The 14,256-nt window shown below is 44.5% G+C and overlaps 1 protein-coding gene across 3 annotated transcripts in view; it reads left to right on the top strand.

The window, feature by feature from the left end:
* Positions 1 to 14,256, top strand: part of LTK (leukocyte receptor tyrosine kinase) — a 163,414-nt gene that overhangs the window by 109,687 nt on the left and 39,471 nt on the right. For all 3 annotated transcript variants that reach the window (XM_045016813.1, XM_045016812.1, XM_045016811.1), the window contains exons 11-19: positions 1,249 to 1,350; positions 4,635 to 4,812; positions 5,269 to 5,419; positions 6,530 to 6,661; positions 7,193 to 7,349; positions 9,261 to 9,443; positions 9,855 to 9,953; positions 10,479 to 10,631; positions 13,561 to 13,662. In XM_045016813.1, coding sequence (XP_044872748.1) covers positions 1,249 to 1,350; positions 4,635 to 4,812; positions 5,269 to 5,419; positions 6,530 to 6,661; positions 7,193 to 7,349; positions 9,261 to 9,443; positions 9,855 to 9,953; positions 10,479 to 10,631; positions 13,561 to 13,662 — 1,257 coding nt within the window. The remainder of the gene's footprint in view (positions 1 to 1,248; positions 1,351 to 4,634; positions 4,813 to 5,268; positions 5,420 to 6,529; positions 6,662 to 7,192; positions 7,350 to 9,260; positions 9,444 to 9,854; positions 9,954 to 10,478; positions 10,632 to 13,560; positions 13,663 to 14,256) is intronic.

The raw sequence follows: 14,256 nt of genomic DNA, 5'->3' as shown, positions 1-14,256 counted from the left end.
AGGGAGAGGTCAGTTCAGCTTTCATGGCTCAGTTTGGTAATTGGCCTCTGCTGAGACTGCTAACAAGGGTGTTAATTAATGCTAAATGCAGTGATGGCTTTGTGAGGGGATAACTGTCCAGCTGGAACTGAATGAGCTCCGTTTATGTTGGCCACTGAACAGGCATTAGATGGTGTGTGATGGGGTGTACAAAGCTCAGACTGGAGAGAAGGGGTTAAAGAGCTGCTCTGGGCCCCGTTGGCTTCACCCTGCCACACCTGTAAAACATGCTGGTGTGTACAGTATCTGATCAATAGTGTGTGTGACTGTTTCTATGTTGAGTCCATCTCTCCCTGTTTTCTCTCCACAAGCAAAATTTGTCAAAACATGGCTACCTTGCCACTTCACGAAATCTGGAACTTGCTAAATTATAAAAGAATGAAAATGCAAATTAGAAGGGCATTTCAGGAGCTGATCTGCACACACACAAAAATTGGGAATCAACATTTCTCAGAAAACAAAATTTTGAGAACTTGGAAACCTTGCAAAATGAATGAGCAAAAAATGTATTGTGGAATTTCATGAGTGTTTTGCACCACTCTTATTAGTCTATTATTAATATTCAGTCATTACTGAGCAGATTAAAAGCAGGATGTCTATTATCAATATGTAATATTCTATTGTCGATTTTCCTGGGCCATGCAGTCCCTGAATATTTTTTGTTAATCATAGTCAAGTTTATGTTTAATACCCTTGTTTACTGCATGTAAATGCAAATCAAGGCCCATCCCTGCAGTTGGCTAAGTGGGGGTAGACCCCTGTGTCCGTGCAGCATCCCGTTGACTTCAGTATGGCTTCATGCGGGCAGGTCCCTGTGCCTGAGCAAAGCCAATGATCAGGACCCAAATGATTTGTAAGGATAATTGAAAACAGAAGTTCTTTAAAATACTAAAAACACTGAGCTATCACTAAGTTTCCTTTCTCCCTGTCCCTTTCTCTGGCTTCCTTTTCTCTCCCTCTCCTCTTCTTTTCCATTCATTCTATGACACACATGCACATCACATACACATGATAGAACTCTCTGTTCCTTTTGCTCCAGTAGTCCATGTGGCATAAGGGACACCATAGTCTCTTCTCTGCCGCCTTGCAAAAGGGACTTTTTTATTTAAATAAAAGGATTGTGCCTGATTTATTTATCTGCAGTTTGGTTGAAAGTCTCTCTCTTTTTTGCCCCCATCTCTTTCTAAACCATCCCACACATGGTGACAGGAAGAAGACAAAGCCATTCTGCTGGAAAGCACCAATACCCACGGGAAATCAGTATCATGGATGAGAATCTGTTGAACCCACTGGAAGAGCCCTCCCTTTCAGGTAGATAGCTCCACACTGAAGCCCTGACTCCTGAGTACAATAGATGGTCCTGGATCAAGTTCCTGCTTTGCAGATAGAAATTCCCATAGTTAATTACTGGATCCTTGTGTCTTAGGCAGATGGTCCATACTTGAGCTCTGTCTCTCACTCAGATAGACATTTCCATACCAGATCCCAGTCCCTGGTAAGTAGTCCTTGCAACAGCCCATCCTTATTGCTTTATCCAGACTCCTGAATCTGGTAAACTGGGCCAGAAATTGAGTTTTTTCAAGTTATTTTTCTGACACCAACCAGAGCATGGAAGTAGAAGCAACACCAAAAAGTCTGGATCAGCTCTTATTTTAATCTAACTAGTGGACTCATCATTTCTAGTCAATGCATACCCAGATAGAGGTTAAATAATCATATGGTTAAACACAAAGGGCCTGATTAAGTCCCAGTCACCTTCTGTGAGGTGCTGAAGACAACCAGTTTCCAGCAACTTCAATGGGAGTTGAAGGAGCTCAGCACCTTTCAGGAGATGATCAGCATCTTGTAGTATTAGGCCCAAAGGAATCATCAGAATGACTTGGTATTTTCTATATAGCCATAAAAATATGCAGACAATATGCTCTTCTTGTAAAAATAATATATACAAGAATTCCTATGGTGCTTAGACCATACCAAGGGCTCTTGCAAAGAATCCACAAACAGATGCAAACATTGCATCACGCTCCTCTTTTTAAAAAAAATTATTAGCGGGTTTTGAGTCCAATCCTGTTCCAACTGAAGTCCAAAATAACTTCATTGGGAGCAGGATTGGACTTTTTACTTGAAATAAGATTTTTTATTAGCCACCCAATATTCTGCCTCTCTGGTCCCCTTTGGAATTAAACAGACATAAACAGTCACTATCTTATATACAAGGCCCCTGTATTTCATAATTTGGTGATTCTGTTGCCTATCCATGACCTCGGAATCATGCTTCAGAATCAAATATTTCGTCTTAAATAAAAATGTTGGGTTTAGTCTTTAATGTTGCAATGAAAATCCAGAAAGCAAGAATCAGGTGCAAACCAATGCAGTGCTGTTTGCCTGAGTTTGCAAAAGCCTGGAATAATACTTCTGAGGGGTATGAGCTGCCCCATTGTTCCTGTTGAGACATGTTTCTGTGGGTTTCTTGGTGACTATACTAAGAGATTCATAAACAAACAAATGTCACATCACACCCCATTCAATAATGTTAGTAATATTTGTTTAGAAGCAAGACAATTATAAGCCAGTCAATGTTTCAGAAATATCTGCCTTCTGCAGGGTTTTAAAATCATCAAATACATTCACTTTGTCACACATATATACATCAAGGTTTTTATTAACATAGTTATACAGTAGTTATGCACAAAAACTATGTTAAAAGAACATTAAGATTTCAAAGTCAAGGACTCAAAAGTTAGGAAATGTCAGAATTAAGGTTGCCTATGAAACCTTAATTCAGCTCCCTTGTGTATATGAGTTATGATACAGTCTTTTATTACATGATCACATACTATTTTTTCCATAGGCCTCATTCAGTGCACAGGATGGACTGTGCTCATATAATTTTGTTTTATTGACTACAACCACATTTACTGCACAGTATTCAAACCTTGCATTGAAGACAGAATTGTTAATTTCCTTGTAGGCTTTTCTGTGGCATTCATCACTATGATATCTGAGTTTTTCATAAATATCAATAAATTTAATTTTACCACACCCCAGTGAGGTGAGGAGCAATTATTATCCCCATTTTACAGATGGGGAGCTGAGGCATAGGGAGATTAAGGTAAAAAATATCCATTAATTTCAGGTGCCAAATTTGAGATGACTAGGATCTGATTTTTCAGAGTACTTAGGATTATATGGCACTTCATAGGTTGAAAGTACAGCTCCCATTGACTAGGGTTGCAACTGTGAGTGCTCAACATTTCTGCAAATTATACCCCCAGGTTTATCAAATCAGGCACATAGAAAATGAACACACAATTCATCACCACCAAAAGCGAACATCATTCCGGGATGTACTAGCAGGAATGTTGTAAGCAAGACATGAGAAGTAATTCTTACACTCTACACAGCACTGATAAGCCTCAACTGGAGTTCTGTGTCCAGTTCTGGGCACCACATTTCAGGAAAGATGTGGACAAATTGGGGAAAGTCCAGAAAAGAGCAACAAAAATGATTAAAAATCTAGAAAACATGACCTACAATGAAAGATTGAAAAAAATGGGTTCATTTAGTCTGAAGAGGAGAAGATTGAGGGGGGACATGATAACAGTCTTCAAGTACATGTAAGATTGTTATAAAGAGGAAGGTGATACATTTTTCTCTTTTTTCCACTGAGGACAGGACAGGGAGTAATGGCTTAAATTGAAGCAAGGGAGATTTAGGTTAGACATTAGGAAAAACTTCCTAACTGTCAGGGTAGTTAAGCACTGTAGCTAACAAATTACCTAGGGAAGTTTTGGAATCTCTATTATAGGCTTAGGTGTGTCAGGGATGGGCTTAGATAATACTTAGTCCTGTCTCAGTGCAGGGGACTGGACTAGTGAGGTCCCTTCCAGTCCTACAGTTTTATGAGTCTATGCAACCTCCTTTCTCTTCTTGCAATCCCCTTCCTCATTCACTGTACACCTTCCAACTTCTACAACAAATTAATCAGGGACTCTACAGCCAACAGCCTCCTTCACTATACAGCTCTGATTCACCCCAAGAGCACCACTCATGCTGTGCTCTGCATGAGGCAGGGGTTCTATGGAAAAAAAAACCCTGTAGGTGATCAGGTAAGTAAAGTTTGTATCATAATGCATACGCACAAGGGGGCTGAATTAAGGTGTTACAGGCAACCTTAATAATTCAGGAATTTCCTAATTTCCTAATTTCGGAGTCCTTGACTTTGCAACCTTCATGGTCTTTTAACACAGTATTTGTGTGTAGTTATAACTATGTTAATGAAAACTTTGATGTATAGATTTGACAGAATTAATGTGTGTGATGGTTTAAAAACCCTGCCCAAGGCAGATATTGGCTTATAGTTGTCTTATATCTAAATTAACATCACCGAATGGTGTGTGATGTGAAATTTGTTTTTTTCATAAATCTCCTAGGTTAGTCACCAAGGAATTTACAGAAATATGTATCAACAGGAACAGTTGCTGCATTTCAATGTCATTTGCCCTGTGATTACGGAGGGGTTGTGTGGTTATTGTGTCTGACTATGAAAGGGAGGCTGATATCTCTAGGCTCAACTCTCACTGTTTTTGTCACAGGAAATGTGCCTAATGTTCTTTGGTGGTTCACAACCTGTGGTGCCAGTGGCCCCCGAGGACCAACTCAAGCACAGTGCGACAGCGCCTATTACAACACCAACGTCTCAGTGACTGTAGAGAAAGAGGGACCACTCCGAGGGGTGCAAGTGTGGAGAGTGCCAGCAACAAACCAATACTTGTGAGTGTCGGTGTATGCTGGGGACCAGAGAGGCAGTCAGCTAGCAACTCGCACTTACCATAGCACATGTATACCCTTTAGTGCAACAACATCTGTTGGGAGTGGCTGAGTGTAGGGTAAATGTGAGTACCTCAGAGCCAGCAGGAGTCACAGTGGAGAGTTATGGTTCAAGAACAATGTAAGTGAGGAGTTATTGGGAGCAGTGATGTAGCACTGACAGTGAGGAGCTCAGGACTGGAATGGCCTTGAGGCTGTGGGACTGTAGGGGTGCTGTCTGGAGGGAACTCATTTTGGGGCTCTGACAGTGTTAGAGAACTGACTGTAGGGAGCTCAGGAATGGAGTCACTTTGGGGTTGTGACCATGCCGAGCATTGGCATGGGGAGCTCATGGCTCGAGTTGCTTTGGGCTGTGGGTGTAAGGTGTCTGTCTCTCTAACTGCTTCCTTTCTTTTTCAGAATATCTGCATATGGAGCAGCCGGAGGGAAAGGAGCCAAGAACCACAAGAAGAGATCGCATGGGGTCTTCATCTCGGCCATCTTCCAGCTGGAGAAAGATGAGCTCCTCTACATCTTGGTGGGGCAGCAGGGGGAGGATGCCTGCCCAGGGGTGAGGGACACACACACACACTTGTCACTGGGCAGAACCACATTACAGATAAGCTGCAGAACCCCTCAGTGAGTGGGTTTAGCATTTGGGTGTACTGGTGATGAAGGGCAGGAGTCCCAGACTTGAGCGAGTAAAACTCAGAAAATAAATACAAGGAATTCTGAAATGAAAAGAGTCCTCCAAAAGCACAAGCATAAAACTCTGCTTTAAAATCCCGGTGTTCAAAATAAAAAGCTGCCTCTTTCACTTGCTTTAACAGGGCAGTCACAGCCAGCTGCTAGGTCTGAGCTGCATGTTCCTGATCGCAAACAGCATTTCTCCACAGTAGGGATTTTATCAGGCCTGCCAGGATTTGAGATCATTACTCAAGGCTCCTGTTGGGATCACGGCCCCATTGTGTTAGACAGATATAGTAAGAAGTGGTCCCAGCCCTGAAGGGCTTACAATCTTACAGCTGGATCCAAAGCTTGTTAAAGTCAATAGGGGTCTTTCCATTGACTCCAATATTCTCTGCAAACACAAAGAAACATAGGGAAGAACAAACTCCAAAGATGTGTGTAGCTCAGTGTCCTCAAAAAAATCCAAGCTGCGAAACAATTTTTCTGTATTTTCTCTGTGTAGTCTAGTGCTCTGTGCAGGGAATGGGGAGCTAGGACTCCTGGGTTCTATTCCCAGCCTTGCCACTGACTCATTGTTCAACCTTGTGCAAATCACCTCATCTCTCTGTTCTTGCATTTCCTCATCAGAACAATGAGTACCAATAACACTGACCTATCGAATAGCAGTATTTTGAGACTTAATTAGTAATTAGAAAACATTTTAAGATCCTGGAATGTAAGGAGCTCTAGAGGTGCAATGTATTAGCATTTGTTATTAATAATAAAAATAATATGAGCTCATTGCCTTTCTCTGGTTCTGCTGTGAGCCTTTCTTATGTTACTTGCACATGTGACGTGTTCCCAGCTCAGGAGAAGCTTGTCAGAGGCCAAGGGACAGGTCACTTACCAAGCTGGTGGTCCCTCCACAAGGAGAACACATACTACATGTACAGATCTGTGCATGCAGACTAGACGGTGTTGATCTCTAACTGCATCTGTTGTCTCCTTTCAGGGGAATGTTCAGACCCAGAAGATCTGCCTGGGAGAGTCGTCTCTCATTGAAGAAGATTACAAACTCAAAAAGGATCTGAAGGACTGGGCTGGAGGAGGGGGTGGGGGTGGAGGAGCCACCTTCATCTTTAGAGTAAGTCTTCCCTCTTTCCAATCCCCTTCTGGACAGCGTCCAGGAGAAGAGCTAGCTTTCACTAGTGATCATGTGATATGCTGCTATCAGCTGTTTCAGGGAATTGAAAGAAAGGACGGAATGTTTTACAGAAATGCAAATTCCTCTTTCCCCCTCATTTCAGTCACTTGCTAGCTACTGCCTCCTCAGCACTGTCAGCCCAAGCAACAATACCAGGATGGGAAATCAAACCAGGGTCTGCTGCTTAACACTGGGACTGGTCCAGCCTCAACAACTGGTGTTTAATTGGACCTGCCTCAGATACTTGTCACGGTTGGCGGACTGCCCTGAATAATGGTGTCAGGAAACAATCTGTAGCGTTGCTCTGGGCTGTGGCCACTATTGTATGAGCTGCTTTTATGCTTATTGATGCGATGAATTAGGTGGATTCTCTCATCTGAGAGGTTGAAGGGTTTTCTGGTATCTGATGGTTTTGAGCCTGCTGCACCTTTCAACTGTTCTGTGTACTGACTTGTATTTGTCCTTGAGCAGCTGAAGGATGGGGTTTTCGAACCGTTGCTCATCGCTGCAGGAGGAGGGGGGAAGGCATACCTGAGGGATCAGGACAGCTCCCTGGATGATGTACTCCTTGAGCAGTTTGAGAACAACACAGCAGTCTCTGGAGTCAATGGGAGAACTGGGGCAGCAGGTGAGGCCCTGGAGCAATACAAGGTCTGGATTTGACGGCTGAACACACAAAACTGACCTGCAGACATTAAGCAACACAAATCCTTTTGATTCGTATTAACTTTTCTGTGGGAGTAACCCACTCAGACATGAATGGTTCTTCTTCAAGTGCTTTCATATGTCCATTACACTGTAGATATGTGCATGTCCTGTGCACTGGTGCCAGACAGTTTTCCCTAGCATACCCATAGAGGTGGCCCCACCCATCTCCTAGCTCCTTCTGCTCCCAACAAGAGTATAAAATTCAGAACCACCCCACCTCTCCTCCAGTTCCTTTTTACCATCCATGGTCATGGTCAGAGTGTCTTACTCATAAACTCATAGACTCTAAGGCCAGAGGGATCATCGTGATTATCTAGTCTGACCTCCTGCTCATCACAGGCCACAGAACCTCAGTCACTCACTCCAGAAATAGGCCCATAACCTCTGGCTGAGTTACTGATGTCCTCAAATCTTGGCAAGTTACAGAGAATCCACAGTTTACTCTAGGGCAGACCAGCAAGTGACTCATGCCCCAAACCGCAGAGGAAAGCAACAAAAGCCCAAGGGTCTATACCAAGCTGATCTGGGGGAAATTTCTTTCCTGATCCCAAATATGGTGATCAGTTAGCCCCTGAACATGTGGTCCAGACCCACCAGTCAGACACCCGAGAGAGAATTCTCTGTAGTAACTCAGAGCCCTCCCCATCTAGTGTCCCATCTCTGGCCATTGGAGATATTTGCTAATGGCAGATGTGGATGGGCCATATAACTTTGTAGACAAATTCATTCTGCCATCCTCCCCATAAACATATCAAGCTCAGTCTTGAAACAAGTCTTTGTTCCCTGTGAACAAACGTATTGCTGCTTGGCTATTTAGCTAGTGGTCTCTTTTTCATCATTTGTTGTTTGTTTGTTTTTTCATTTTTCATTTTGTTTTAGTTCAATTTTCTACAGTCAGGTATTGGCATTGTCTACTATCTGGGACGCCTATGCCAAAGCCTCTGGGTTTCCAACCTTACTTGGGTTGTTGGAAGTCCATCTCTGTCAACAACAGTAATTTGCACTGTCTCAAGTGCTCAGGCGAGGGCCGTGTTAGAGACAGGTGCTCCATTTGTTGCACCTCGAAGACCAGGACAGAAGAGCTGAGAAAGGACTGCCTTCATAACAACAAGGCAGCATTTAGACTGGTGTCAGAACCACTGTAATCATCCAAGGGAAGCTCTTCCATGACTCCTTCCTGGAATGCTCCCCCAGCTTTGCCTGCAGATAAAAGTCATCAGAGGTCCCCATCACTGGGCTTCAGAGCATTCCAGGCCTCAGAAACATACAAAAAATGTCAGCATCAGGTTCCTCGAAGATCAGGCACCAGGATTCTTTCACAAGGTCAGCCTGGTACTGATGGTACAGCTTGTCACTCTCTGATAGTGGCTCATACAGCGAGACCTGAGCTATTGACTCTCATGCCGTCCCAGAGGCCATCAAGACCAGCTGTTTCTTTGGCTATGACAAAAGAGACTTCTCTGATCACAGCACGACCACCATCCATGTCAATACTGATGATGCCAGAGGCTTATGCTGTGGCAAGGGTCAGGAGCGCCGGGGCCAGGGGGCCACGGCCCCATCACTTTTTAAAGTGTTGGACACCAGTATGTGTAGTTAGCAAGTGCTTTTCACAGCTAGCTTAACAACAGATAATATAGACCCTGAACTGGGTTTTTATTGTGCAAGCTGCATTGATGGACATCCTCACTCCCTTGGTGAAGGGGGTAACTTGAATGCAGGTACATCTTAGACAACTCATAAGGGATATTTTCTCTCCCTTCACACACTTTCCCTGACTTCACTCTGCCCGTAATCTGCTCACCTGATTTTCTCTCTCTTTTTTCTGCAGGTGGAGGTGGTGGCTGGAAAGACACCACCCTGTTTCCTCAGACTGGGAAGTCCCTCCTGGAAGGTGGAGAGGGAGGCCAGGCCTGTCCCCAGTCATTAGCCAAACTCCAGTGGGCCACCTCAGGTGGTTTTGGTGGAGGAGGAGGAGCTTGTACATCTGGCGGGGGAGGTGGAGGCTACAAAGGTAGGTCTGTTTGTCCTGTCATTTAGGGGAATGGAGACTGTAGGGACTGGGAACATTGCTCTTTATCTGCAAGGATATTTAGCCATCCTTTAGCCTGCCTTTGACCTGTCTAGAGGGAATGGTCCATTTAATGATGATTCGTTCTGTTAAAAACTAACCTATTTGCACCAAGTTGAACCAAGACGGATACTTTTTGATTGAAGGGTTCTGCCAGCCCTGATGGGTCTGGGATGAATGATTTCATTGTCCTCTTTGAGGACAAGAGATAAACACATAATCTCACTAGCAAGTCCCAGTGGAACTCCATACTTCAAGAGACCAATGCAAAGGTGGGGGACCCCACATCTTGTAGCCACCTCACCTTTGCTGCTGTTCAGCACTTGCACATGGTGACACCTCTCTTTTTTCCAGGTGGGCATGTATCAGATGTTGATGATATCACAGCTGATGGGCAGGATGGTGTTTCCTTTGTGAATCCAGCTGGGGAGATCTTCCTACATCCCCTGGCAGGTAAAACACACTTTTTCTATTCTCCCACCACCGTCTCTGCCTCCCCTTTACCTCCTGTCTCTCCTCTCCTTCCTTCTGTCCCTTTCTATAACCTCCACACATACATGTACTCTATGATGCAGATCCTCGGGTAATGTACATTGTCATAGTTCCATTGCTTTCAATGACAATTTACACTAGCTGAGGATTTTCCCCCTACAACTCTCTCCTAGGCTGAGAGGTGACACCAATCTTCGGGTACAGTTATATGTATTCAGTCCTGGCCTACCCCATCCCTCTTCCCCATCACACCTCAAGGTTAATCCAAAGGGGTCATGCTTTTGGGAGGTGAATTTCAGTGCCAGTACTCATTCACTTCTCCTGGCACTCCTCAAATGGGTGATGTCTGTACTGTGTTATGTTGGGATGTGTGTTTTCTTAAGTAGGGAGACTGGCAGTACAGCCTCCTGCATTTGCTTTCTACCTTTACAACATGGGAGAAGATAAATTAAATCCTTCTGTTCCATCTGGCTCCTTCTCATTCAGCCATGGAGAGTCACGGGGAGGCGGAGATTCAGGTCTACCTGAACTGCAGCCACTGCCACTCGGGCAACTGCAAGCGGCACCTTGACACTACTCTGCCGATCTGTATTTGTGAGATGGGAGCCGTGCTGGCCAGTGATAATGTCACCTGCATAGGTAATAGGTGGAGCTTTATACTCACAGAATTTCTTCTGTCTTCTTTGCATCTCCCCTCCTTCCAGCTCCTCAAGGTAAAGATACTTGATTCATAAATAATGATATCGTTCCTCTCTATTGCCTGCCATCAGAGAGATTTCAAACATTAAACAACTTAATCCTCCCAGCATCTCTGGGAGCTGGGTATTATCTACATTTTACAAGCAGGCAAACAGAGACAGAGGGACAGATTTTCAAAGGCACTAAGACATAGGTAGGTACCTAGTGAGATTTTCAAAAGCACCTAAGCAAGTTAAGGGCCTAAATTCTATTCAAATCAGTGAGAGCTATGTGTCTGACCTGGTTAGTGGGTGAAAATCTGACCAGGTGCCTATCTGCATCTTTAGGTGCCTAAATATTTTTGGAAGTCTGGCCCAGAGAGGTTAAGACATTTGCCGCAGAGCTGGGATGGACCAAAGATCTTCTGACTGCCATTCTTCTACTATAACTACTAGACAATGTGCCCTCATTGTAAAGTCTTAGAGCAGCAGTTCTCAACTGGGGATCCACAGCCCCCTAGGGGGCTGCAATCAGGTTTCTGGGGGTCTCCCAAAATAAACAGGGCTTCAGCCCCAGGTAGCGGTGCTTGGAATGCAGCCCTGGGTGGCGAGGCTTGTGGGGTGTTCCACCTGCACCCCCTGACTCACCTCAGCGAGCCACCCAGCGTGTGGGTCAGCAACAAGTTTCACACTGAGTAAGGAAAATAAAAATAATATTCAGTTTTTAATGTTTGTACCTATATTATCCTTTTCTTTATATATATTATATATGTGTTGTGTGTAACTCCCTAATGATCAATTTAATACAGCTTTTAATCTACTGGATATGCAGAAGAACAGTTGTTGTGACACAAAGTGAGCTGTGGAGTTTTTATAGCATGCTGGGGGTGGGGCTCAGAAAGAGAGAGACTGAGAACCCCCATCTTAGAGGACAGAGCAGAAGAGTTAGATTTCAAATTTAACTTGCTGTCTGGCTCACGCACTTTCTGCAAGCACAAACGGTCATTTTTGTGTCTGTGGGAGACTGAAAATGGAATCGTCTCATGAGGTCGGAAAAAGGTTTTAGTTAGGTTTTTATACAAAGGATTGATCATTCTCAGGCCCCCCTGGACCTATGTTTTCCAGCTGGAACTGGGATCAGATGTGCCAGAGCATTGAGGGATTCTGTCTTGCCAGTATTCCCAGCTCAGACAGAAGTAGGAAGTACCAGCAATCATATAGCAGAAAATCATCTTTTTACAGAAATCATATGAAAGCCTGTGCTGATGTACTTCAGGATTATCTGTGGATAAGAAGTCAAACTTGTAGGTGCTTATCTGAGCCAAACCTTCTGAGTTTTGCCCATTACTAGTAATAGGCTCTTTCTGCTGTCAAGCTGCCGGTTTGACCTACCCACTTAGCTGTGCTTCTTCTGGTGTTCATGCCTCATTAGGTCAAGAAAGGGGGGATGAGCCAGAGAGTCTGCTTAGATGGAAAGGGGAGCCTAGATGGGAGTGAGCACCCATCTTTGAAGAAGAAGGGGAAGACATCTTTCTAGATTTCACTCTGGAGATGCAGGATTATGAGGAGTGTTGGGAGTAGATCGGACTAAAAACTCCGGACACCATCTCCTTGCACACCAGGATGAGCTGCACCACCCCACAGCCTCAAAAATTCAATGTTGTTTGGGTTGAAAGCATGACATCTGTAAAAGAGCGCAGTGTAAATTCATCTGACAAGCAGACAATGCATTCTGAGAGAACTTTGCAGCTGAAAGTTCCCCAATGGAGATACAGGACAAATGATCATTTTCAGAAGGGATTGTTTTATCAGTAAGGCTACATTTTAGTCACGGGTATTTTTAGTAAAAGTCATGGACAGGTCATGGGCAGTAAACAAAAATTCACAGCCCATAACCTGTCCATGACTTGTACTATATTCCCCTGACTACATATTGGGGGGAGGGATGTCTTGGGGGTTGCCGTGGGTGCTTGTGGGGGGTGGCCCAGAGGGCGCCGCAGGTGCTGGGGGTGGTGGCCCAGGGGGCGCCATGGGTGCTGGGGGAGACGGCCCGGGGGCACTGCGGATGCTTGGGGGGGTGGCCTAGGGGGATGCTGCAGGTGCTGGGCAGGGGGGCTGGCAGCAGCAGGCGGCCCGGAACCCCTGCTGGTGCTGGAGGGTGGCAGGGCAGGCAGAGTCCCTACCCAGCTCCTTGCAGCTCCCTGGAAGTGGAGACATGTCCCTACCTCAGCTCCTAGCTCCGCACACTGCCCCCACCCCAAGCACCGGCTCCACAGCTTCCATTGGCCGGGATCCACGGGCAGCCCCTGGGCCAGCTGCACTGGCTGCTGCAGAAGTCACGGAGGTCCTGGAAAGTCATGGAATCTGTGACTTCTGTGACCTCCATGGCAAACTTGCAGCCTTATTTATCAGTAAACATCTTGGTTAAACACATCTCTGGTGTAACACCACCAAATAGAATGACTGAATCACATGGAGTTACACTAGAGATGAATTTGGCCCCTTCTTTTCATAGCAGTTAATACCTGTTTGACTGATATTCATCATTCTTTTCTAACACTGTCTTGCAACTCTAAGACATTGAGCTTCCATAGGGGAATTCCAGCTAGTGGGCAGTGCTATTTTCCATCTATCTGGAACCTGAAGAACAGAACAAGGGATATGTTTGTTTTAAGCTGTTCGTGTTTAGATAATTACATTGGTTGAACAGTGATTTATGAGTGTTTATGACTCCTGGGGCCCTAATGGAATTTGCTTTAACATGCACATGATGGTTCTTCACCACAATCATCATATTATTTTTTGGAAGAGGGGAACCATGGCGGGAGAGGTTCTTTAATGGGGCTGTGGTTGTCTGGTGGTTAATGTGTCTGTGTCTTTGTTTTGGCCAGTTCCTCACAGCCCCATCCCAGAGGGACACCTTCCTCTTCCGCTCCTCCTAGCTGTGGTTGTAGTGCTTGGAATGGCTCTGGCTTGTGGCAGCCTATCCATCGGTAAGGAACATCTTTGGCTTGTATTAATATACTCATTCCTGCTCTTGTATTAATCTATATGGACTATATGTGCCCAAAGAGTCAATAGTGTTACCATGACCCTGTCACTGTCCAGAGTTAAACTGTTAAGCAAGGGTCAGAGTTTGGTATATAGAGACCTTGGTTTGCTTCGTTCCATGCCAAACAGACTAAGAAATGTATGCTAAAGTTTGGAGATTTATTGGTTAGGATACACATGAGAGAAAGAGCTAAAATAAGTTATAAAGCAGTTTGAAATTGAATGATTATGTAAAAAAGACTGGACCAAAATCTATTAAAAGTGCCTTTTAAAAGAGATAGAGTTTCTTTCATTTCACCAGACAGCTGGTCTTGATGGAGAGGAAAGAGTTAGTTCTGTTGCTGTTCCGAGATACTCCATGCTCGTGTATCCCATTCAAGATGGAGAAGTTGCTGCAAAGAGAGAGAATGGGGATGATGCTGAGAATTTAAGAATATTACTTGGATTCATAACTGCTGACTTGGTCTCTTTGTGTTGTTGATTGTTCTGTGCTGTTGGCATTGTTTCCTCTGCTCTACCCACATGTTGACATTTCA

Source organism: Mauremys mutica, chromosome 4, assembly GCF_020497125.1.
Source record: "Mauremys mutica isolate MM-2020 ecotype Southern chromosome 4, ASM2049712v1, whole genome shotgun sequence".
Taxonomy (NCBI): domain Eukaryota; kingdom Metazoa; phylum Chordata; order Testudines; family Geoemydidae; genus Mauremys; species Mauremys mutica.
Note: the sequence above shows the minus strand (reverse complement) of the source record. Positions and strands in the feature narration are given on the sequence as shown.